The sequence below is a fragment of the Mustela lutreola genome, chromosome X, assembly GCF_030435805.1.
Source record: "Mustela lutreola isolate mMusLut2 chromosome X, mMusLut2.pri, whole genome shotgun sequence".
Classification (NCBI taxonomy): Eukaryota; Metazoa; Chordata; class Mammalia; order Carnivora; family Mustelidae; genus Mustela; species Mustela lutreola.
The window spans coordinates 112812149-112838642 of record NC_081308.1 but is presented as its reverse complement, the minus strand read 5'-3'; the positions used below and the strand labels follow the sequence as shown (position 1 = coordinate 112838642).

The 26494-nt window shown below is 39.4% G+C and overlaps 1 protein-coding gene across 2 annotated transcripts in view; it reads left to right on the top strand.

The window, feature by feature from the left end:
* Nucleotides 1-22839, top strand: part of LOC131821365 (fibrous sheath-interacting protein 2-like) — a 43464-nt gene extending 20625 nt beyond the window's left edge. The window contains exons 5-11 of one of the 2 annotated variants that reach the window (XM_059157419.1): nucleotides 5603-10095; nucleotides 13292-13783; nucleotides 14825-14925; nucleotides 16036-16082; nucleotides 17759-17802; nucleotides 20825-20891; nucleotides 22625-22839. In XM_059157419.1, coding sequence (XP_059013402.1) covers nucleotides 5603-10095; nucleotides 13292-13783; nucleotides 14825-14925; nucleotides 16036-16082; nucleotides 17759-17802; nucleotides 20825-20891; nucleotides 22625-22770 — 5390 coding nt within the window. In that variant the 3' untranslated portion in view covers nucleotides 22771-22839. Of the gene's footprint in view, nucleotides 1-721; nucleotides 10096-13291; nucleotides 13784-14824; nucleotides 14926-16035; nucleotides 16083-17758; nucleotides 17803-20824; nucleotides 20892-22624 lie in introns of both variants that reach the window. The other variant, XM_059157418.1, reaches the window with a different exon arrangement.
* Nucleotides 22840-26494: the final 3655 nt, after the last annotated feature.

Here is a 26494-nt window from a genome sequence, read left to right as displayed (position 1 = left end):
TTCATACATAGTTGACTGTAATGATCCAACTTCTTTTTGAGATATACAGTTAAATTCTTTGCAGTCATTGATGATAGAGTTTATAAGAACAATGGCATTAAATATCTTGTTGTGTTCATGTTCCAGTGCTGTGACTTAAGTTCTTTTTAAGCACAACACTCCGAATCCATGTTTACAAATAGGATATCTGTACTCCCTTTCTATGAATATGATACATGCATATATTGTGTTGAACCATATGAAATAGCCATTTTGTGTGTCAAAAAATGTCAAACATCAGCAATTTCATCCAGTTCAATTTACTCTATACTATATAGTCCCATACTGGATAATTAGATAAACAGCTGAAAATATTTTCAAGAATTATATGAGGTCTCTAGTCATCACTGGAATCACGCTAGGGCTTTGCAGTTAAAGCTGAAGATCATTTCTCTGCCCTAGAATTTCCAGCTTTTAAAGCTGGAAACATAGCTATACAAGGAAGAAACCAGCACTTAGAGATCTGAATTCTGTTAGACTATTTTCTTAACTTCATGGCTGAAGTAAGGTTCCACAGGTGGGAAATAGAGATATGAAGAGAACTCAGTTCTGAAATTTCTTGACTAGGTTTTTCTATTTATTGAATTAGGTAAAATTCATGTATAAAATATTGCTAGTATTTTGAATGCTCAACATTTTCTCTTAATGCATGTTAAAAAATAGTAATGTTTTCTGTTTTAAGGTCCTCTTGATGAAAAAGTATTTACTGTTTCCACACCATTAAGGAAAAAATATGAATCAGAGCAGCCTCTAAGAAACATTAACTATGATACTTCACTTTATCAATTTTGTGAACACCTCACTGAATTAGTTATTTCCTATATAATGTCTAGCATTTCTGATTGTACTGAAGATAGTGGAACAAAACAGAAGTCACTGGAAAACCAAGATGCAGCTTTTAGCAAGGTTATTTTAATTCATTCACAAGTATTTGCAAGTCGGTCAGTTTCCATCAGAGGACTTGCTTTAAGCATTTCTGAAATCATTATTCGAATCCTTTTTAATAGTGACATTTTAAAGGCAGACATTACACAAGAAGTGGTTTCTGTGAAAACAAAATATATATACTGCCCAAGAATAGCTGTGGCTGACTTCGACAATCTCTTTCAGGATCTCTTAATTGGAGTGATCCATGTTCTGTCCAAGGAAATAGGAATAAAGTATCAGCCTGACAGGAGAGGAAGAAGGAAACCTCTCTCCAGGCTTAAAACCCATAGTTTGCCCATTCACAACAAAATCAAAACTATGAAAAGACAGACAGGCTATAGAGGTTGGAAATCATCTCCTACTCACCGAATTAATCAACTATCACAGAAAAATAAACTGAATTCTCTGGCATGCAAATTAAGCACTCTGTTTGGTAGCCTAAAAACTCATGAATCCGAAGAAGTAGTCAATAAAATTTCCAATATTTTCAATTTGTTTTTGCAAGAGGAATGCCCAAATTGGGATATGGATTCTGGTGAAATATCACGAAAAAGATTCCTATCTTCAGATAACCAGCAAAATCATAGAATACCTAGAAATAACCCAGGGCTCTCCCCAAAATCAGTTTTTCTTCTGAACATTGTATGTGAGAAATTTATTAAAATATTTTTGGAAGAACGTACAGCCAACAACCTCCTTACAGATGGTCCTCTTTCTGGTGAAATACCAACAGAAGGTCAACTGCTCAACATACTTCAAAACATAGAGAATTATTGCAGGGGAACAATGGACCATGGCTCAGCATTTGAAGAATATAATGTGTCAGCCCTTTTGGAAAATCTAGCAGAAATAGATCAAGAATCTATGCTTAGTATTACTTCCCATACCTTGGTAAAATCCTTGATGGAAAAACTGTCCTGTGGTATATACCAACCTCCCAGAAGTCCACTTTTTGCAAACAAGCATTTAAGGTATAGAAGAAGACAAAGACTCCCTGGTTTCCCAAAAGGAGAAAGGCCAAAATTAAAAGAATCAAGACAGGATAAATGCTCTGTAAGATTCACAAATTATGACAGCAGGCCTTTGAGAGAACCACTGAATGACCTCACTGTGATTCATTCCAAAATGCAAGCCCCATTTGGTAAGCAATGTTCAGGAAAATTCTCTCCTCTACCTCCTCTTCAAAGACCAGGTAAAAAAGAAGTGAATGCAACAGCTATTCTTAACATGCAATATCCAGGAGGCATGAACACAGGAGTTTACTCTGCCACATTTCTGGAGGAAATAATCGCAGACATTTTCCTTAATCTCTCCACCTCCTTGCAGAGCAAAAATGTAAACATCCCTGAAGCTCAGCTCAATGAGGTAAATACATTAGATGTCAACTCTGTGGTGAATGAGTTTAACAATGCTCGAGTCACCGTTTTACGGGATGTTGAAGAAAGGATATGTTTTCCACCAATCAATAAAGAAACCGTTAGAAAGATTGCTGACTCAGTTAATAATGCTGTTTCATGGGAATATGCATTACAAGTTACTGGTGGCAGTCATCTGACAGATGCTGCCACCTCAATGGCAGAACAGATAACTAAGGGCATATTGAGACAGAGTGTAGACTACCAACTGCCACTGTGCTTCATAGGAAAGCTCATGCCCAATTCATATTACCCTCTTAAAGCTAAAAATATATTGCAGAAACTTCAAAACAACCTGAGAGAACTTAATGACCAAGGCCAACATTCAGCGGGCTATACTACCATGTTATCACACTCATTTTTAAAAGATGTTATCAGGAAGCTATTATCTCAGCTCATTTCTCCACCCTACAAATCTTTGTGCTTGGGAAAGAAATATTTATGGACTTCAGATTTTAATGAGCTGTCTACCTGTATAATAAACAAGGTTTTGTCTTCCATTTCAAAGCATAAGATTTGGCTCACTAAATATGATTGTCAACATCTATATACAGAAAAAAGCCTTCAAAATATGGTGGAGTCTGTTTATAATAATGTTTTACAGATGTCTGACTCCCTTGTGTCAGTCCAGAAAAATATAGTAAGCCAAAGCCCAATAATGATTGACCGAATAGCCAGTCTCATTATTCAAGAGATTATTGAAAATCACCTTCAGCCCTTTCTGTGTGGAGAGGGCTTACCTTGTTCAGTGACTCCACTGGATGAAATATCAAATATGGTTAAAGAGGTTCTCAGTGAGGTCACAGAGTCACATAGACCCCAGAAGCCATCATCACTAGGTATGGGCTTTTATCCTAATGCATTTGTAGAAGATATTGTTGCCCAGCTATTATCAAAGGTCTTTAACCCAAAATATAACACTGAATGTGAACTGGATAAAATGACCCAAAAAATAGTTAACTCAATAAATACCCATTTTAACAATGCTAAAATCTGCATTCTTCGTGATGACCAAAAGCAGTGTTTCCCCACTGTAGATCTAGACACTGTGGATGAACTTGTCAATTCAGTTTATGAGAATGTTCTGCAACAGCATGGACTAACCACTGAGGCTGATAATCAAGAATTCAAAGATAGTGACATTTTTGCAGAAAATGTTACCAATTTAATTGTAGCAGCTATTTCTGATTATCTTTTTCACCCCCTATTTTCTGGGGACTTGTCAGCTTCTTCCTATGCTACTTTAACAGCAGAGAACATTATTCAGAACATCTTTAGTGGCAGCAGTGACTCTATCAAGCCAAGCCAGCATTTATCTCCATATAACACCTTGCTTCCATACACACTTTTAGAAGACATAATTAGAGAGCTGTTATCTAGAATCTTTCCTTCTACATATAATGTGTTTCCATACACCAAAACTCCAAAAGGTAGATCAGGAATTAATTGTGATGAAATCTCTTCAAAGCTAATTAGTGATATCAGGATGAAAATTTCCCAACATGAAATTCGATTTTCAAAAGATGAAGAAGAAACCGAATCTATTTATTCAGAGACCGAATCTATTTATTCAGAGGATGATGCTCAGCATCTCGTTGATTCTGTGTTTAGAAATATGTTGCAAAACTCTGGGTCTCAAGAAACAGTTGAGCACGATATAAGTAGTAACAATGTTCTTATTGATAGAATAGCCAGTTTTATCATTAAAAATATCTGTCAACAGCATCTCCATCCATTTGTGTATGGAAAGTCATTACTTCCTCCATCATATACATACTTTGATGATGTGAGAAGGCAGCATTTTTTTGCTGGTGTTTACTCCTCAGCCTTTTTGGAAGATGTGATTTCTGGGGTTTTAAGCAAAATATTCCACAGGTTATTAGGTATTGTCCAAACAAACTCATTAAGAGATTCAGGAAAAGAACTGTTGGAAACAGCTGAAAAACTCATATATTTGATAACAGAAGAATTCTCAAAAGCTCAAGTTATCATCCTAGAAAATGCTAAGGAACAATTGTGTTTGCCCCAAGTGCATACAGAAGTAGTGACTGAAATTATTGACATGGCATATAGCAAAGTTTTACAAGAATATGAACTGGAACCTGATACAGACTTTCTCAATGATACAAAAACATTGGCTGAAAGGGTAACTAAAATTATCCTGGCTGAAGTTTTTGATTTCCAAATTCATCCAGATTTCATAGCAAAGCTGCCTTTTAAATCATATTCAAGACTCAATGCTGACACTTTGATAAAGAGAGTTCATTATGCTATTAGGAAATCAAGACTCCAAAGACAGGCTTATACACCATATACCACCATATTATCACATAGAAATTTGGAAAAAATTGTCACTCAGGTTTTAGATCAGATAAATCCATTGAACTGCAGTGCAGAAGACCCAGACTTTTTGCAGTCAGACTTCCGCAACACAGTTGTGAGGCTGATTGATGAGATCATGTCAATAATTTCTAAACATGCAATATGCATTATTAAACAAGGAAATGAAAAACAAAATGCAATTTCAGAGAAAGATATCCAGGCTATGGTTGATGCCATTTATGCTGATATTTGTCATTCAAATCTATACCAGTCTCTTAAAAAAGATAAAAAGGACATAAGTAATATACCTGTTACAAAAATAGCAAGTTATATAATAAAAGAAATATTTAACCATCATCTTGAGTCATTTTTATCTGCAGATAAAACTCTTCCTTCAGGTACAGTGGGTCAAACTTATCAGCAGAGAGCAACAGATCCTCAACAAAGAGAATTGTTTTTTATTGTAAATTCAGCTATCTTTTCAGAGGACGTAATTTCCAAGCTTTTATGCAGAATCCTTTATGTATTTTCACATAATTTCTTGGCTGCTGAAAACCCATGTAAAGCAAAAACTAATGTAACTAACATTGTTACAACATTAGTAAAATCAATTGTGCTAGAATTCACCACATCAGAAATTTTAGTTGCAGATCACTTGGACGAAAATCTGCATTTTTCAGAGGCATATAAAGAAATAGTCAAAAAAACTGTCAACCTAATTTATGAAAAAATATTAGATGATTATAAATCTCTGATTCATATTTATAGAGCTATACAAAGTGATGCTGTTGGTTTGGGGCAAAAAATATGTTATTTGCTATTAGGAGAAATTTACAATTATCAAGTGGAGTCATTAGTTTTGGGAGAATTATCAACTTCTTCCTATTCCTCCCTCCAAGATGAAAAGATCATCAGAAATGTGCTTGACAGCATCAACGATGACAGCCATGTTTTTCCGTCCTGCATCACTGTACTGCCGCGTTCCCTTTTAGAAGATCTGACTTACAAGCTTCTAGCACATATATTCCCTTCATGTGAGACTGAAACTGAACTCAGTGAGAAAGAGGTGCCACTAGATTATGAGTTTGTGAATGCAGCTTCAAAACTGACTGATGAAATTATAACAGAAATTTCTGAACATGAAATTAGACTTGCCACAGCAGAGGAGCATGTGGAAAGTATGCAAGTAGGGGCAAGTGAGAACTTTGTTAACTCCATATGTAACAATATTATGAAAAATTTTAAATTAGAAAATGAAGCACAGAGTGATACATACAAAAACGGAGGCTTGTTCCTCAGGAAAATAGCTGGTTTCATCATGAAAGAAATTGTGGACCACCATCTGCAGCCGTTTTTATATGATGAAGAATCCCTTCCCTGTAACTTACCCAAAAATGACCATATCATTGAACCCTTGAATCCTGATAAAGAAAAAATACTCACAGGCTTCCCACAGGCTTCTGTGTATTCTGCTACATTTTTGGAAGATGTCATAATTGACCTTGTTAGCAAATTTTATACTCTCCCAAGTATTGCTGAAAACCCTAAGGACAAAGAAATAACAGAAAAAGACCCCATGGGCATGGCTGTAAAATTTGCAAATGGCCTGATAGGCGAATTTAGGAAAAGTAAAATTAAAGTCCTAGCAAATTCTGGAAAAATGTTTTCTTTTCCACCAGTAGATAAAGAGACAGTCAGTAAAATATCTGACTCTGTGTACGATGAGGTCATAGAAATGTATGGATCTTACAATGTTCAGAAAGATGATAGCAGTAACATTGTTATAGAGATGATAGCTGCTTTAGCCAAAAAGGCAATCTCTGCTTTCAAGATTCAACCACTTTTTTCAGGAGACTGGTCTTCCACCTTCTTTTCATTTCTAAATGTGGATAACATCATCCAAAAAGTTCAACACCTACCATATAATACCTTTACAAAAATAAATAGAAGCTTGAGGGAGAACCCAGTTTCTTCCCTAGAACAATTACCTACACTTACTCCTCTAACCTCAGGCCTGAAAGACATAATGAACACTTTAGAAATAGGTAGAGGAGCACATTATGGAAAAGAGAATTTCAAAAAGGAGAAGACATCTATGAAGACAGGTAGCATCCAGGAGCCAATATGTACCACTATAACTAGCATTATGAAGGGTGAATTGACTACCCTAGCATCAGGGTTAGTTGGAGGTGTGGCAGATAAAAAGAAAGGGGATGAAAAGAAAAAGGAAAGGTCAATTGGAAAAGAGAATGAGAAGGCATCAAAAGCTACTCTCCCAACAACTAATATGGAAAGTGAAGATACTCAGGGGCCAGATCTGAGTATGACACCTAGAAAGAAGGAAAGCAAGAAGAAACACACTCTGGGTATAAAAGAGGAGAAAGGGCAACGTGATGAGGTATACCAACATCTTTCATCAGCTACTGATGATACAAAAACCAAGAAGGTTACGCTGGAACCAGCTTTAAAAATGGATAAAAAGAAGAGTGACAAGAAAAGAGGGAGTTCATTAGAAAAGGATGATAGACCTTCTGAATTACCATCTCTGAAATCCAAAGTGAGAGATAGAAAGATCCAAGAGAAGAGGAGAGATTCTCCAGCTTACGGAGTTACAGATGACAAACAGACCTTGTGTCTTAAACAGGTCCAAATTTTCACTGAAAGCATTTACAGAAATGTTTTAGAAATGTCTCCTTTCCAAGAACCAGAAGATGATTCAAAATCCCCAATTCCTCTAGGTGATAAAGCGGTATATTTAACTCAAGCAGATGGCAAGGGTTTAGCCCAACCTACCTCAACAAATCCAGGTAAACACAATGCTCCTGCAAAAGAGGAAGAGAATAAAAAAAGTGAAGATAAAGAGATCAAAAGTAAACCTAGTAAACCAGACCATCCACCAGAAAATAATCATGGGATTTTTCCTGCTAACTTTTTAGGAGATGTTCTCTCTGAAATAGTTAACAAATTGGTTTTTAATTCCTTACTGGGCACAGATGATACATGTCAGAATGTAACCAAAAATATAAATCAAACTGCACTCGATGACACAGCTATGAAACTGATTGATTCCCTGTTAAAGGAGTTTTCAGATGCTCAAATTAAAGTACTGAACACAGGTCAGGGAAGTCAGTTCCTCCCATCTGCAGATAGAGTTTCATCAGTTCCCAACATACCTCTCAGGCAAAAAGAACCATCTGTGAATAAAGCACCTCGTGAGAAAAAAATGGCAGCTGCAACTAAGGTAGATTCTTCTGATGAGGCACCTTCTATGGCTAACATACCATCAAGTGATAAAATGTTAGTCAACAAGATTGTTCACTCCTCTCTATGCAGTATTTTGCAGGAATATAGATCTCAAGACTCCATTTATAAGGACATAAATAGTAATGGTGGAAATTTAGCAAGAAAGCTAGCTAATACTGTCATAGAAGAAATTTTTCAGCATCAGCTAAACTTGCTACTTTATGAAGAGGTTCCAGAGGCAGCATGTTTGCCTCTAGAATCTAAGGAGGTTATGAAAAAGGTCCACAAGGTAGTCCAAACAGCCTGCAAAGAATGTCAAACATCATCACCATATACCATAATGCTACCTTATGAATTTTTAGAAAGTATAATTTCTTCTCTTCTATCAAAAATTTTCTCAACAGTAGCCAGTGCAAAAGCAGAAATATCTGAAGATCATTTGTACACAGAACTGTATTTCCTTCAAATGAAGTTAATAAGTACAATTATGACAGAGATCTCCAAAGATAATGATATGATTATACAGTATGTAGAATCCTTACATCCTAATGATGATGAAATTATTCAATTAGTGGTTCAGACTATTTATAATAATCTCTTACCACAATTTGGATCTCAAAAGAGCATACAAAATTGTGTCAGCAGTGGTTGCAAAATCCTTTCAGAAACCATAGTTAATTTAGTTGTACAGGAAGTGGCTGGCAACCAGTTGCAGAACTATTTTTCTGGAGAGCTAACACCACATCAGTGTACAGAAGTTGACAGTGTTGTTGAAAATATCCTTAAAGATGTTATCCAAACCACTGAAGTTCCCCGGTCTCAGCCATCACAGGTTTATAAACTGCCTTTTCACATAATAGAAGAAATTGCTGTAAATTTTTTGTCAAAGCTTTTATCTATGTTTCCAAAAGTGGGCAAGAAACAAAACAATTCTCTACATGCTGAAATGCAAACAATAATCTCAAAAATCTTAAGTTCATTTCAAGACTATCTCTCTAAAAGTCCAATTATAGTAGTGCCACAGGCCGAAGAATCACCCACTGTATCTTTAGCAGACAGTACAACTATTGAAAAAGTAGTTACTTCTGTTTATAACAGTGTTTTAAGGCATTCTGGCTCCCATATTTCAGTGTATAAGGATTTAATGAGTAAAAGCAATGTCCTTTCTGATATAATAGGATTTTTAATGGTGAAGGAAATTTCCAATTTAGAACTTCATCCTCAAGTAGAAGAAGAAGCATCAAGATCAGAGTTAGTTCTGGAAGCTGTCAAAATTATGGAAAAAGTGGTTAAGATCATTGATGACCTTAAGTCAAAGAAAAAGCCTTCAACAAAAAAAGAGACTGTGTTAGATGCTAGGTTTTTAGAAGAAATGCTGGCCTTGTTCTTGGCTAAACTAGTAAAGCTGCCAAGTGCCTCAAGCAGAGATGCAAAAAATTTATCAAAGTCTGAGGTAAATAAAATTGCATCTCAATTGACAAAATCTGTGACAGCTGAAATTGCCAGAAATAACATTAGTGTTGTAGCTGCTAATCCTGAAGAAAACGTTTTAAGTCCAGAAAGTATAGAAATTATTTCTCAGATAGTCGAGTCTGTTTATAATCAGGTACTACAACAATCTGGAACTCATGAAGAACTTTATTATGACATGAAAGGTACAAACAGTGTCTTCCCTAAAGAGGTAGCTTCTTTACTCATCAGTAAAGTTTCCAATTGTCCATTAGAAATGATTAGCTCAAAAGATTCAGAGGCTGGTCTCTTTGGCGATTTGGATCTTGGTCGAATTGTCGAAAAGGTGCATGACCATGCAGTTAAAAGAGGGCCTGAGCTAGAGCAAAAAGAATTAGGTCAAGATTTAAGTGAAGAGGAACTTCCAATTAAAATAATTCCTCACCGTGGGAAACAACCAATCAGTATCGATCCAGACATTGTGGCAGAACACCTAGGAGTCATTTCTATAAAAACACAACCTCTTGAGAAACTGCAGTTGGAGTGTTTAACTAGAACCGGACGCAGCATTGAGGCACTGAGAAGAGTGTCAGCGAGCGGGAGGAGTCACTCAATGGGCACACCTGAGGCAGGAAAGCAAAAGCGAGAAAGGCGCATTTCGTTGGATGAAGTGGGACGACTGAATGTGAAACCATTAGAGGTAAGTGCTAAACGCAGTGGTGAGAAGAGATGAGTAGTGACTGAGACCTGGTTGTCCTGCGATTTCCTTCTTTGGGCAGGTCTGTGGGAATGCATTTATAAAATATTGTCAATGTTCTCTTGCCCAGCCCAGTAGAACTGGGACACTCTGATTCAACCACTTCTCTGCCTTCCTGGGACTCACCCGTCAGCAGTGTGGCTCGGTGGAAAGGTGGAAAGCTATTTTCCATTAGCCAGTCAGACCAAACCTCCATTTCTTGAAGAATGGGAATACAGGGAAATACCCTTACCAGCAAACAGGACTCATTGGAACTGTAGTCCTCATTTGGCAACCCAGAAGAAATGCAATTTCTATAATCTCTACAGTTCTTTTTAAATGCATATACATTATCATAGTATTACATGGGTCCAAAAGGGCCAATTAGAACAACAGGTCAACCTGTTAAAGATTGAAATCCTCAGACTTAAGTCTCCACAGTAGTATTGTTTTACTTAGCAAAGTTCATCAACAAACATCAGACTGCAGGCTCTTTACAGTTCATTTGTTTCTTCTTCTTTCACTTCCATTACATAATACTTTCACAGAACCCTCTGACACACTCAGGAGGAACCCAGTTTCTTTTTTTTTTTTTTTTAAAGATTTTATTCATTTATTTGACAGACAGAAATCACAAGTAGACAGAGAGGCAGGCAGAGAGAGAGGGGAAGCAGGCTCCCCGCTGAGCAGAGAGCCCGATGCGGGGCTCGATCCCACGACCCTGGAATCATGACCCGAGCTGAAGGCAGAGGCTTTAACCCACTGAGCCACCAAGGCGCCCCAGGAACCCAGTTTCTTTCCTATGCTACCCTTGTTCTATACCCAGCTGTCTTCATATTTCTATTTTTATGAACTAGTTTTTCTGCAGTCCTATATTTAGGTTTTAAAAATACTTTAAAGGGGCTTGAATTGCCAAAACACTGTTCTTGGTACAATATAACTATTGAAAAAGTAGTTCTGTGTACAGATCTTAGGGCGCTAGGGCCTAGGGATGGTCCTTCCAGGAGATGGAGTTGTTACATTGATCCAGCCCCACGTTCTCATGTAATACCAAAGTCCCTCCATATAAATGAGCCTCTTGCAAGGATGATGGCGTGCAGTCACACTCAGGATATAGTCTGTGATTTACAAAGTGAGCAAAATTCTACAGAAGCAGCCGGCTTGGAGCGTAAGCCCAGGACTGTATTTTCCTTAGCATTATTTTCCAGCCCAATGAACTAAGTCTCAGAGCTGGTGAATACATTACAGGTTTTTGTTGTTGTTGTTGTTGTTGTTGTTTTAGTCTCAGATACTCAGATTGTCAGAGACATTGATGGAGTCCCCTTGGTCCTTAGTTTCTTGAACCAGATGAAGATCCTTTCCAGTTCTAAAATGTTCTTTTCTCTCTCAGTTCTCAAAATTACATTATCATTTACTTGGTAGCTTTCATTTATATATAAGTAATTCCTTGGGCACAAGATCTATGTCTCAAAACTATAGACAATTACCTCTAAGTCATTACCTCTTAATCATCTGTCAGTTTTGGCTACCTGCTTTCTTCTTTCACATCCTTTATCAGTACGTTAACTATCTCTTTATAGCCCACAGAAAGTTGGAAGAGAATAGCTAATCCAAAGCAACCACTGCTGCTACTCACAAGGGAAGCAAAAGCTGTCTCAGGGAAAGCAAATGGACCTAGCTAGCCCAGTTCAGACAGAATCTTGGCAGCGAGGTGGACAGTGGTGCCGTCCATCCCCAGTGTAGGCATGGAGGTTTCAGAAAGAACAGGAGACCAGTTTAAGGAACCCAGGCAACTCCGAGGCTAGTCTTCGGTCAGGAATCCATAAGCAATGCTTCATTTGCTATTCTGAATTACCAAAACTTCCCAACACACCAGACACATGCCTATCAAAGACTCCTACAGTGACACAACCTGGAGCCATCAGGGAGACTTTGAGCTTTTGAACCACTATTTCCCTCCACCAGCACAGATCATCAAGACTGATTATGTTTCAGTTTTTTATAGGATTTCTTCTTTCATTTTGTTTTGCACAAGAGCTACCACTGTAGGGCAGCATTTATCTGAAACTCTGATTTGCAGTTTTACAGAGATCTAAGATTGATAACCCAAATTAATGTAAAGGTTCTGCAGCATCATCAAAGGCTACAGAAATGGAAAAGTCATTTATGACCATCTTTTCCTTGATCTGTCTTTCCCATTGCAAAATGGAAAGTGACATTTGACCAGGGAGGTGAAGAGGAATGAAGAGGTCCTCTTTGAAGCCGCCTTTGGAAAATATGTTCAAGGGTTAGAATGTGTGGAGGGTGATCATGCAAGGTCTTTCACAATCATGTTTTAAAATCCAGGTCAGCCAATACCTTGTCTTTTGTTCATGAAAATATCTACATTTAGGTTGCTCTTATGATTGGTTCTCTCACTAAGAAGTTTAGAAAAAGATGTCCTATCTAAGTCTGTCACAGGACTTTCCAGGTAAATGATGAAAACAGAATGTAATTACGGTATTTGTGCGTTTTGCATTTCTTGACAAGTAAAAAATAAAACTTGAACCAAAAGAACAAAACTTACTAGCATTCCCTTCTTTGGACTGGATGACATTATTCTTTAATGCAAAAAAAGGATTACTGAAATGAGCAAATATTGCTTATGATTTTTATTTATTTTTTCCTTTAAATATATCACTACTCAAATATATATATAATATTATATTATACTATATTTAATATATACATATATTTTATGAATATAGTATCATTTAGTGTACACCTTAGTTTTATTTACCATAAATTCAGAAAAGAAGTTCATGATGCTTGCAGATAATATCAGGTGTTGATTGGAATATCAATTCCACCATATTTACTACCATTTCACATATTATATTATATTATACTAAATATAATATATAAGGTATATATTTATATATAATAATATATAGAGATCATATATAGATTATATATTATATATAATATGTATATAATATATATATTTGAGTAGTGATATATTTAAAGGGAAATATATATATATATCACCACTCTACCAGTAAGTGGCATTTGAGGATAATTTTACTAAATTGAAAAGCAAGTGAAAATTGCTTTATTACTATAGAACCATAGGAAAAATCACTGAGGCAGTAGTTTTTAATAATTTTCTCTTCAATTCCAGACTGCTAGTAGGAATTCATTTCAGAACTTAATAAAGCCTGACATCACCAAAGTGGAGCTTTTAAAAGATGTCCACAGCAAAAAAGATCTTATCATTCGTTTGGTAACTCATGATATTAATCAAGAAGTTTCAGAAAATAAAGCGGAAAAGGGCTTAACTTCTGATGAAGATGAAGTTGTTTTACAAGACGTTGTGAGAGAACTTCCAGAAGAACCATTGGACGATCAAGTAAAAGAAGACATAAAGCCCATTATGAACACAATGGCTTTTTCCAAGCCACCGAAGAGCAAGAGAAATCTGAAAAAATTTTTGTCACTAGGAAAATGTTGTCAGTGCAAATCCACTGTAACTATACTGGATACTGAAGCATCACCAAATCAATGGACAGAAGCTGAGGAGACACAACGAACTGTTTCTAATGTTGATGTGACTACCTCCAAATATTTGACTGGCATAGATTCTTCCTTTTGGAAGAGAAAGACACAACTAAGTGTAAGTGACAAACGGGACTCTCAATGACCGGGTTTCTATAGAGAAGGTATAGAGTTTCACAAACTTAGCTGAAGTAATTTTCGTTTGGTAGGAAGAAGAGTGCATAAACTGAATCTGGGCAGTCTCTCCCAACTTTGCTGATATTTACAATAAAAGGGAAATGATTAATGGATGAAGTCAGAAGCCTAAATTGAAGAAAAATAGATCACAGAAAGGGTCCTAGGTTAGTTAGAAGGATAAGAAAAACAGAAAAAGGAAACCACTTAGGAGAAATGCAATCTAATTATTTAAAATCATAGATTTAAATTTTTTGGTACTCTAGCCTAAAAATATTCACTGGAAGTTTTGTTTGCAGAAACTCCATGCCAGTGGGCAGGACCAGAAGATGGGCTGGAGGAGAGTAAAAAAGATTCATGCAAATTCAGCCTATCTGGGTTTGAATTCTGGCTTTGCCACTTAGTAGCTATGTGACATTTGGGCAAGTTCCTTAACCAAATTTTTTCTCAAAAATTATTTACCCAACTTGTTAAAACATAGCAAGTTATTCAAAGTATGCTGAATATTCCTCAGTCCATAAGTACAACTATCACTCTGACACACAGCTCCTTTCCCGGTTCTGTATCATTCTAGTGATTGATTTGGCCTTATCTTCCTCTTGGGTTAGCCTCACCAAAAACAGTGCACTGTACATGCATTTGGAAGTTACACATGATTTAAGATTCCCTGGTGAGATAATCCTCTGAATTATCTGTTTGCAGTGATTTCCAGGTTAACCCAGAAACTGCAGTGAGCCAGAGAAAAGACAACACAGAGATACAACTCTGGCCAATTCAGAGGCTCGCCAGGACAATAGCCTCAACACAAACTCAGATCTGTTTATTAGGATCTATTTATTAGGAAGCCATGTGAGATTTTAGGAGCAAACACAGTGTACCTGATCAGAAGTGCTGGCTATATGGAAAACTAAGGAAACATTATGGCATATTTTACTTGTTATTACAAAATCTCCTTTTTATAATTATCTGACTTGTACTTTTCCAGAGAGAAGGAAGGAAATCTAGTACTGAACCAGCATATTACTTCTTACATAGAATTATGAGTTCATCCTCATACAATGAAGAGGATCTGCCCTCATTTTCTAGGTACAGTCAATTAAAGCAATATGAGTTGGCTAAGAAAATAGAAATCCAAAATGACAATTATGTTGGTGTGAAACATGGGCCCCTCGAGTAACCATGTGAGAAAGCCAGTGTCTCGCGCCTCAAACTCCCCTCACTCCTTCCCCTCGCCCTCCTCTGTGCTTGCTTCTTGGGGCTCCCCTTTCCGTGTTCTCTCCCACACCTATTTATGTGGTCTCTACTTCCTTCTTTCTAGTATAGTCGTCTAGTTAGTATAGTTCAAGTCTTTAATGTGTTAGATTCTGGAACCTAAGAGACAGACCCTGGGTCAACAGTAGTTCCTGCACTAATGGCCCACCTAAAGGGCTTCCTACTTACTGTCCTTATGTACCTACACACTCAACAGTGTGGCTCTGTCACAGGGATCCCCAAAATGGAGGGCTTATGTAAGTTGGAGCATTCGGGGAAGAATTCTAAAAAGCAGTGGAGTTTGAGTTGGGCCTTGAAGGGTAGATGAGCTTTAGACAAGACCCTCCAAACTGGGGAAGACTGTAAGAGAAAGGATGGGCTCTGCAGTATTTATAGGAGACAAACAGGGGGGAAAAGTACATGTACACTTGAAGTCTGATTAATACTTTTTCTAAAATAGCCTTTTTCTAAAAAGTGCCTAAAATTGTTCCAGTGTTTAGAAGAATATTCACTAACTGGGAAGGGTATAGCACTTTGTATCAGGAGAAAACTAGGGTATAGGAGAAAAATCTACCTGATTAGAACTATATTCTTTTCCACTTGGCACAATGAAATTAAGGTTTCTTTTTGGCCTGATGCCATTTTAGGACACCTACCCCTGGCCCGCCACTAATCCTTTCTCCCTTCATGATTTCTATAACATACATAAGTAGTAAAGCAGGTGACTCTCAATTATTTGTGCTACTGGAAAAGAAGAGGGCGTATATAAAAACCAAATAAAAGTCACTGTAGCAGTCATTTTCACTTGATTTGATAACTCGAAGACATACCATTCTAGATTTACTTCTATATGAATAATGATTTTGACAGATTATTCTTTTACTTAGCCAGCATCCTTCATATATTAAATACATAGAAAATGAAATGTCTTTTATCTTTTTTTAGTGATGAGGATGATCGTCCTTCAGACCCAAGTGCCAAAGTAACAGAAGGTTGGATTGATTTTTTTTTTCTTAGATACTATTTAAAGGAGACCTTGTTGTTTGCACTGACAAATTTTCCTATTAGGGAACATGAAGTTAACACTAAGTTTTCTAATAGGTTGACCTACTTTGGGGGAATAGTTAACATGAGCAAACAAGTTTACTTTTTTTTATGATTTTTCTTTTTTTTACTTTATTTTTTATTTTCAGCATAACAGTATTCATTATTTTTGCACCACACCCACTGCTCCATGCAATCCGTGCCCTCTATAATACCCACCACCTGGTACCCCGACCTCCCACCCCCCACCACTTCAAACCCCTCAGATTGTTTTTCAGAGTCCATAGTCTCTCGTGATTCACCTCCCCTTCCAATTTCCCCCAACTCCCTTCTCCTCTCTAACACCCCTTGTCCTCCATGCTATTTGTTATGCTCCACAAATAAGTGAAACCATATGATAATTGACTCTCTCTGCTTGACTTATTTCACTCAGCATAATCTCTTCCAGTCCCGTCCATGTTGCTACAAAAGTTGGGTATTCATCCTTTCTGATGGAGGCATAATACTCCATAGTGTATATGGACCACATCTTCCTTATCCATTCATCCGTTGAAGGGCATCTTGGTTCTTTCCATAGTTTGGCGACTTCATTGCACTACATTATGCTTAGTTCCTATATCCTTCAGTAATATTGCACCTGTCCAGTTGGCTCAATCACATTCAACAAAGAATCTCAGCACTTTCTTTGTGCTAGGTATGTTCGGAGTTCTGGAGATAAAGCCATGAGTAAGAGAGAAAAAGTCCTTACCCTCATTCTAACTTGGGAGCCAGGGGGCAACATAAACACAATAAATCTAGATAAAAATAAGTCCTCCCTCCCACCTCCCACAAGGTAAAGGCCATGGCTTGCAAAGCTCCACATGGTCTGGACAGCATTTCTCCCTCCCCACAGCCTCTCTGGCCACCTCTCCTGTTTACTCCTCCTCACTCCTGTTCGCGCCCAATCACTCCCCTGCAGCCACACATGCCCTCAGACACGCCAGGCATTCTCCTTTCTCAGAGCCTTTGCAGTTGTTGCTGCCAAAGAACATTCTTCTGCCAGGTATCTGCAGAGCTCCCTCCTCACCTTCAGATCTTTGCTGAAATATCAGTCATCTTCTAAGTACGGCCACCTCTGAGCACCTTCTTTGAAATTGCAACCCCAGCACTCCCTATCCTCTTGCCCTGCTTGAACTTGTTCCCCAGCATTTATCCTATCTGAGAGATTGTATGTTTTCATTTGTTTGTTGGCTGTCTCCTTCCCCTAGCATTTAGCTCCATGTGGGGAGGGGTTTTTGTCCACTATATCCCCGGAAATCACCCTTGGCCTCATTTCTCACTTTATGATGAACAAAGAAGCACACAGAGTTTGAACGGTGGTGCAGGGATCCATAAGCTGGTCAAAGCCTGCCTTTCCTGATGTTCTGGCTTGTGCTCTTTCCACCACATCATGCACCATCTTTCCCAGTTTGGGAGTAAAGAGCCAAGACCTGTACCCAGAATTCTAGGGATCTCACCTCTTTTCAGCTTTTTCTGTTTGCCTAATTTCTGCAATTCTTTACTAAAGCTATTGAGGTAATTTTTGTGCCAAAATTTGTATATGCCTCTGAAATAACTGTTTTCCAATATTATATTTTGCCCACAGAAAGTTTTGAATATCCGGATCTGGAGAATGCAAGCAGTATTAAGGTAAATATTTTTCACCGGCCCCTTATTGTGAGCTAGTGAAGCCCCGACAGAAATAAGGGACTCCCTGCAAACAAGGGACTGCTTGTGTGTCTTGCTGAGGGGCCTCAGGAAGCATTCCCTTGTCCACACCTTCCACACACAAAGCTCTCCCAGCTGGGGCCAGCCCGTGGTGCCTGAAAATCTTTTCATCGAAATCCTCACATTTGGGTTAAATTATTGTCTTTATGCAGATACACAAAGTAAGCCACAGCCCCCTTAGCACCTTAGAGCAATGCCACTCAGTTTGGTTCCTGTAGCATCTAGAGAAAAGCTGAACGGGAGTGAGTCACAGTGCACTCCCAGGTAGGCCCAGGCAAGGGACCTGGGGTGGGCAGGGAGAAAAGATGCTTCAAAGAGGAAGGGGCACTGCTTGAGGGAAAGGAGTGCTGATTCCAGCTACTTCCCCATGTTCCTGAGCAATGACCCTTCATAGGCAGCTTTCCAAAATTCTGGCCGACTCCTCAGTGTGATCCCAAGAAATTCCCCTTCCCTAGGGTGCTCTTAGGAAGTTTTCAATAATGGCTGAAGCCATAGATCCACCTGGAACCTCTGCTCTGTTTTGTATCACTTTTGCTTTCCTCTAGGTTTACTCTAACTGCTCCCCAGTGTGCGTGTACATACACCCTCTCATACATCCATCATCAGTTTTCCAGAGACTTCTCACTTAGCAATACTAACGTCTATTTGACCCTCAAGCATCACTGAGAGGCCTGTCCGGAGGCCTGCTGACAGGCTTTTCCATTGCTAAGCTGATTCCCTGGCTCATCGTAATTCTTCTTGCTGATTGTCCTTCTCACTTGCTGACTGTTTTCCCAGTGTAAAATTAGAAAGGCCTGATCCATTAAGATATTCAGCATTCTTTATCTAGTAGCACAGAAATCCCTGCTTGCATTCAGCTCCAGGTAAACATTAGTCAGTGTACACATGAGGACAGTCACTCTTCAGTGCCAGACATAGAAAAAGAAGCCATCATGTTTCCCTTAATGCCAAAGCTTTTACCGTAGCCTCAGGCCCTATATGAGCTGCCCATCCTCTCTCTTCCCAACCCCCTTTACCCATATGTCACTCTGTTACCCCTCTGTCCACTCACTGTCATTCCTCCAGCCTCACTGGCCTCCTTACTGCTCTCCTAAAATGTGAAGCATGCTCTCACCTCAGGGCCTTTGCACTAGCTCATCCTTTGCCAGAGACACACAATTCCCAGATGGCTGTGTGTCTTCCTCCCCTTCTCCTTCCAGTCTTTGCTCAAAAGTCACCATCTCTGTGAGGCCTTCCCTGACCACCCTATGTAAGATGGAAACACACACACTACCCTCCCTTACCCTGCTTTATTTTTCTTCATAGTACTAACATCACTCTTCAGTCAATCATTCATTCACTGAATAATTTTTTATCAAGTGCCTACTATGTGCCAGGCACTGGAGATTCAGCAGTAAAGAAAGCAGACAAATATTCCTGCTCTCATTCTCTGGCAGACTTTATATTCACTTGAATATAAGCTTCGCGATGGCAAGGGCTTTGTTTTGTTCATTACTGTATGCCCAGCACCTAACACAGGACTGAAATAATAGTAGATGTCCAACAAACCTTTTTTTTTTTTTTTTTTAAAGAAAAGCCTTAACCATCAGAGCCAAATCTAGTGTCTGTGTTGGGAGCTCCCTAGCCCTCTCCCCATTAGTCGGATATATACCATATCTGGGAACTACTACACAGAGCAGAGGTTCTGGATCCTGGCTGCACGTTCAAATCGTCTGGCAAACTTTTAAAAACTGATCCCCAGGCCTCAGCCCCAGAGATTGTGATTGGTCTGGGTTGCAGCCTGGGCCTTGGGAGTTCTAAAGGGTGCCCAGGTGATTTTAATGGCTGGCCAACGTTGCAAACTCTTGACTTAATCTACTCATGTCAGGCCATTCAGAAGCATCTGTCCCCCGACTCCCCACCCCCGCCTTCCTTTCTATCAAGCGCGCTCAGCCTGGCTGCACATTAGAGTCCTCTGGGCAACTTAGATAAACGCTCACCCCCCCCCTCAGGGGTTCCTGTTCAATTGTCGTGGGGCCAAAGCGTGCCTATTTTTAATATTTATCCAGCTGGCTCTCTTGTGCTGCTAGTGTTCCGAACCAGTTCTTTAGATTGTCCCCTTCCCAGCTGATCCCTTTACAGATCCTGTTTCACAATGACTTACTCCATAAACTGCCTCGAATCTTCTTAGAAGAATTAGAGTCAAACTTCTACAGTAATACTCTGCCCTTCACACCATCAATACAAAACACAGTTTCTCTCATCGTGCATGCATTTATGCCTCGGTGCATGGATTTGCCACTTCCTTTATAACTGCCACCACCACGCAGTGGTTACCCTGCTGCCTGACCACCTCTCCCAGCCTGTTTTGTGCCCTTCTGGGGTCAGGCCACTTCTGCATCCCAGGTGATAAAGGGCCATAGAGCAGAACCAGCATCTGAGCCCTTTCCCTGCCTTACCACACACCACCTCCACACTCCTGCAGCCGCACACTAGTCACTGACTTGCTCCACACCTCACAACTGTTAAGTTTAAAGGGAGATTGAGGCAGTGAAATGGACATCCCTTTTCCCGCTTCTCCCCTAAAGACCCACCAATCATGATCTTCTCTCAGAGAAGGATCTAAAACATGCCATTTATTCCAAGCCCCAGGAGGGAGGGGGAATGCATGGCTGGCACTTTCTGCAACCTGGGACACTTGGGCCCTTGAAATGATCCTACAGGGGCAGAGCGTGACCAAGTCTGGGGCCAATCCTGAGTGTCATAAGTGGCAAAAACCATGAGAAGTTATGCCTAGAAACAGCCCAAATCCCAGAGAATAACTCTTTGAGACTGCAGAGTACCAACACTGGGGTGTACGAGGGCCACATGGTTGTGCTTTGTCCCTTGAGGGTTTCTAGGCATTTCTAGTGTTTGCTGTCCAGAGACAGAGGTTTAAGCTAGTATTTCACCTCTGTCTTGGCAGTTTATCACCCTCTATCAACGTGAAAGTGCTCTGGCCAGCCTGTATTCTTCAAATGATGGCATTTCAGGTACAATGTATTTATCATTTTCTAGTAAACCTCTCAATGATGTCATTCTAAATATATTCACCCCCCCCTGCAGTGAGTGGCTCCTGCCTTGCACCCTCCCCCGCCACCAATGTGGGGTTGAAACAATATTACTTACTGTGTAGACAGATTGTGGTTTGTGAGTTGTTACATAGTTCCCAGTTGAACCTCCCAGCAAAGGGGTGCCAGTTCCTGGCAGTAACATTTATCAGGTCTCAGCCACACACCAGGCATTCTGCTAAGTGCTTTTCTCACATACACCTGGTGATGCACCATGTCCCAGGGCAGTGTCCCAAGGTGTTGTCGGTGACAGCTCATTTGCCTTGGGATCACCCAGGATGCTTATAGCACATGCCTCGGTCCTGTAACTCAAAGTCGTTGGCTTGCTTTTTCAGACGGTGTATCTCTTTACCTCTGCAGATTTTTACTTTTTCCTGATTTCTAGGTGGTTCTTATTTTGTCAGCTACTGGCACGATCCAGTACTGCATTCTTAATTTGAAAAGCGAAACTATCCCCCCCTTATTTGGGAGGAAATTTGTTGTCTCCTACCTTACTTTTAATCATCAATTGTTAAGATTCCCAAGCTTCTACTGCTGGAGAAGATTAAAAGCTAGGTAACTGCAAAAGCTAGAGGAGAACTTTGTCATTTACTAGAAACAAGAAAGTATGTGATTTATTGCCCTGTGTCTTTTCATGACATCCTGTCATCATGATCAGCAACACAGATAAATGCTCGTTTCTGTCCTTATAGATACAGTACTCATTCTGTTAACATCAACTATGATATGATTTGCACAAGTGGTGCAGAAAAAAAAAATGGGTCCAAATGGAGACTTTTATTGGCTCCACAAGTCCTTTATAGCTCACACAACAAACAGATCATTTGGGGTCAGTCAACTGAAAATTTACCCAAAGCGAGTCAGAGATGATAACATTTTAATGCACTGCTGCTTTTACCTGGACATTCTGAAATGGATGCCCACACTGCTGAGAACTGGCAGTTACCTGTTCATGTGGAATCAGTGCCTCAGGCTGTTTTGGATAGCTATCGATGGCATGAGGGAGAAGGTGCCGCTGAGCTGGCTCGAGAAGCATCAGGGAGCAGGGAGTACAGAACAGCACATCAGAGCCTGCACTCTAGTGCCACCCTGGCCACCTTCTGTCCTCATCTAAAGTCACTAAGGTCCTCTGAGATGAGGCATCCGACCTCACTGAATGTCTCTGGTTTCCTTCCCAGGCTGGACAGAAGGAGAAAATAGTGTGTGTTATCATAATGAGTGCTGAGTAATGTACAGAATTGTTGAATCACTATACTGTACCCCCGAAACTCATATGCCACTGTGTGTTAACTACACTGGAATGAAAATTAAAAACTTAAAAAGAGGGGGGCATCTGGATGGTTAAACATGTGCCTTCAGCTCAGGTCATGATTCCGGGGTCCCATATCAAGCCCCGCATCGCATTCCCCACTCAACGGGGAGTCTGCTTCTCCCTCTGATCCTGCCCCTCAGTCATGCTTTCACTTTCTCTCTCAAATAAATAAAATCTTAAAAAAAAAAAAAAACTTTTGAAAAAAGACGGTGAAAGCACTCTAAAATTCAAACGTTTTTCCATAAGTGTTTCTTTCTGAATCCTAAATCATCAACCCCAGCCTCACAGTCTTAATTGGAAAGCCCAATAGATGACCACAGTTCTCTTTTTGGTTTGTTCGCAGATGCTGGTAAGCCCAGCACTTCCAAACACGGGTCTGAAATGATGAAGAAGGTATCAACAGCTCTGTCCAAAGTGTTTTCAAGATCTAATGCCAGTGCTTCCAAATCTTCCTCACCCCCACCACCCCCTCACCAGGACAGAAGCTGAGTCTGCAGCACCTAACATCAATAAGGGTGCTGACCTTCTTCAAAAAAATAAATGGTTTTTGAAACATGACATGGTGTCCTACACACCGATTCTTATACTTTTAAATTCTTATAAATAAGAGCGAAGAACGTACACAACGGCAGCTGGAGAAAAGAAGGGTTTGATAAATGCTTCTGATAGGCATTTGGCACAAAAAGAGGGACTCTGCCTCCCATTGAGATTCAGCTGGTAACAGGATTCAGTCTCTGCTTTTGAGGGCACTGAAGCGTTGCTGGGAAGAGACTAACTTAAAAGCAAAACGGTAACACCAGTTAAGAGTGAGTCATCACATATTTTGTGTGCTCTAGGAGTTCAGAGAAGGGACTTGCGGTTGTGAGCTAGAGTGGTCGGTGTGAGTTTCCTGGAGGAGCTGGAATTGAGGCAATTCTCAAAGGGCGGGTAGGATCAGGTAGGTCTGGAAAGCACCAGGAAGGCTTTCACCTCTGGTCCCAGAGCTGCATACGATGCCACCATGCCTGAATTCAGTGTTGTCCAATGGAATCTTCTATGATGATGGAAATGGCAAACACACACACACACACACACACACGCTCCCTCTGGCCACATTTTCATTCCAGTACAGTACCCACTAGCCCCAAATGGCTCCTGGCTAGTCACTAATACGAGTGAGGAACTGAATTTTTCATTTTATCTCCATTTAAATAGCCATGTGGAGCTAGTGGCTCCTTCACTGAATAGTGTCAGTCTAGTTAGTGCATAGCCTCATGGGCACTTTCCCACTCAGATTAGGTTGAAGAATTCCCTGAAAGTTCATTTCCAAAGTCTATCCCCAAAGACCTAGGGCAGTGCAAGGATCTGACTCCTCAGAGGGGCTTTGAAGCCTCCAGTCATCCTCCTGGTCCCTTCAAAACATATGAGCCATTGATGTGACCAGAGGGAGCTCATTCTTTCCAGTCCTATCTGTGCTTCTGCATTTGCCAAAACTCCATTGATGGTGACGCTGGGATGGCTCAGTCAGTTAAGTATCTGCCTTCAGCTCAGGTCATGATCCCAGGGTCCTGGGATTGAGCCCCACATTGGGCTCCCTGCTTCTCCCTCTACCTGCTGTTCCCCCTGCTTCTGCTCTGACACAAAGTCTTTAAAAAAAAAAAAAACCCACTGATAAAGAATAGGCCCCTTCTAGAACACCAAAATCAAGGAATCACAAAGAGCAAATCAGAACCTGTACCTTCCAACTGGCCTCAAATACAGTGCTTGGCTAGGAACTACTTCCATGAGACAGAAACCCCACGCGGGTACTGAAACCACCACTCTGGCTTCCCTCTATCCACTCAGTCAACAGGAAGAGGATCACTCAACCAGTCATTCTCATACCCCAGCTTTATCCAAAAAGTTAGGTGAGAGGAAGTTCCCAGCCTTATCTAAAACTCCCTGGGGAAATATGTCCAGGCAAGTAAATTTCCTTTATGTTGTACCTACAGTCCTTTTGCAAATAAAATGGCGGGCAGTTCTGCACAAATGTCACCTGTCCCTAAATTGGCTGCCTTCATCCTGCCCCTACATACTGAAATTCATTACATGCAGCACCCTAAGTTTTATAGTCATTTTTTAATGGTTCACAATAATGACAAATACTGACCTTACATATGGATTTAATTTGTCTTTACTTGTAAAGTAACATAAATCCAGTTTGGAAGTCAAAAGTACAAATGGTTGAGTGAAAAGTAAGCCTCTTCACCTCTGTTCTTCTAGCTGCTACCTGGTTCTCCTCTCCAGGAGCAATCTCTTTTACCAATGGATCCCTCCTAAAGGCAGAAAACAGAGAAAGGAAGAAATGGAGTGAGGTGAGAAAGGAAGGAAAGATAGAGAATGAAAGCATGAGATTTGACAGATACTATTTCCTTGAGCCACTGATTTGGTCTGTTTCTATGGTTGCTTCAAATAAAGTCGGCGCTCGTTTTAAACAATGTTTTGTTTTGTTTTGTTTTGTCAGATGAACTAAATGTCAAAAGGTAAGAACCACAATGGAAGGAAAGATGCCTACCATAGTGATTCAAAGCCTGCTGGCCAAAATACACTAAGCATGTTTGAGCTAGTAGCTACACTTCTTGAAAATGGAACCATCCAAATGTAAAGAAATAGATGAAAGCACTAAAAGTAAAAATGCATAGCTTCACTTGCAATGAAAGCAAATGCAGATTAGAATAACCTGAAGTTATCACAATATACCTTCCAGAGAAGAAAAAAATAATAAAAATAATTAAAAAATGATAGAATCCAGTGTTGTCCAGAATGTAGTGGGAAAATTGTATTTAAGCTCTGCAGTGCTGATGATTCCACAAATTTGTTCTTTCTGGAAAGCAATCTAACAATAAGGCAAGCTATGGTTCTGTCTGCACTTTTGGATCTGGTAACTCCCCACTGGGGAATGTGGTCCGAGGGAATAATACAAAAAGAAAAATTTTAAAAGGACTCTGTATAAAAATGTTCATAATAGTATTATGATGCAAAATTAAAACAATCCAAGCAGGAGGAACTGGACAGTGTATTAACAATTTCAGCCACTGAAAACGATAAGGATAGTGGCAACCTAAACAAATAGAAATACAAGCAAAACCAGCTGCAAAATAAGATGTACGCTCTGACAACAGCCAGAGTATACTTTACGATTTGGTACTCATCTGGCATACTAATAAAAAAAATCCAAAAAAGAGATTTACTTTAATAATTGTGAAGGTTTTTGCTGTTGTTATCTACTTGCTAATAAATGCCTTTCTCCTGAAGAAACATCATAATCATCATTGACATCACTTTTTAAGCTACTTGAGCCAAATGGAATGATATCTAATACCTCAGGTTCTTACAAAGCATGATGAAAAGGAAAACATCAGTTCAGACTTTTTTACATGGCTTCTTTAAAGAAGCTAAGTCATCTCCAATCATCCCCAAAGTATTCTTCTAAACCAACCCTAAGCTGGCAAAAAGTAGTCACATTTTTGACTGAACTTCATTGTAGAAAGTACACTAGCCTTAAATTAAGTGTGTAATCACAACAGCCATATATCTGCATGATACACATATGCTTTACTCAAACCTTTTTTTTCACATGCACTTTAGAGTAACAATTAACTTATGTCGTATGGTTTTGCCCCTTTATAGGATATGGCACAACACTTCAGTATTTTTAATGATTTATCTAGGGACCAATGTATCTTTGATAACATACTTGGTCATACTTAATTTGTAGAATAGCAAATGCTTATCGTAAATGTAATTGTTGATTATTTCCTACTGAAAACTATGACCTGCTCTTATCTATTTTATGACGCAGTTTCTAGTAACACTTGCAGGAATCAGGAGCCACTTATTTAGTAAAGGAAGAACGCTAGGTTAAACCCTTCTAGTGCAAATAATCACACCCAAAATTATGTCTTCTAAGTTTACATTTTCAGATAAAATAGAAGACATCAGGAAACATTTAACTTTATTCTTTGGTCCTAACAGCACAGAGCAGAGCACTTTACACTTCACTAGAAGCCCACTTAGACAATGACCAGGTTATTCCTTTCAAAGAGCTTCAAAACATGTTTACAGAAGGGATGTCCTGTACCAGATAAGGATTATCTCCAATTTAGGACCCAATGAGTCCATAAACTGCTGAGATAGATACTTATTAGGTACATGCCCCAATAGGTTCAAGGAAGCAAAAAGGGACGGACAGACG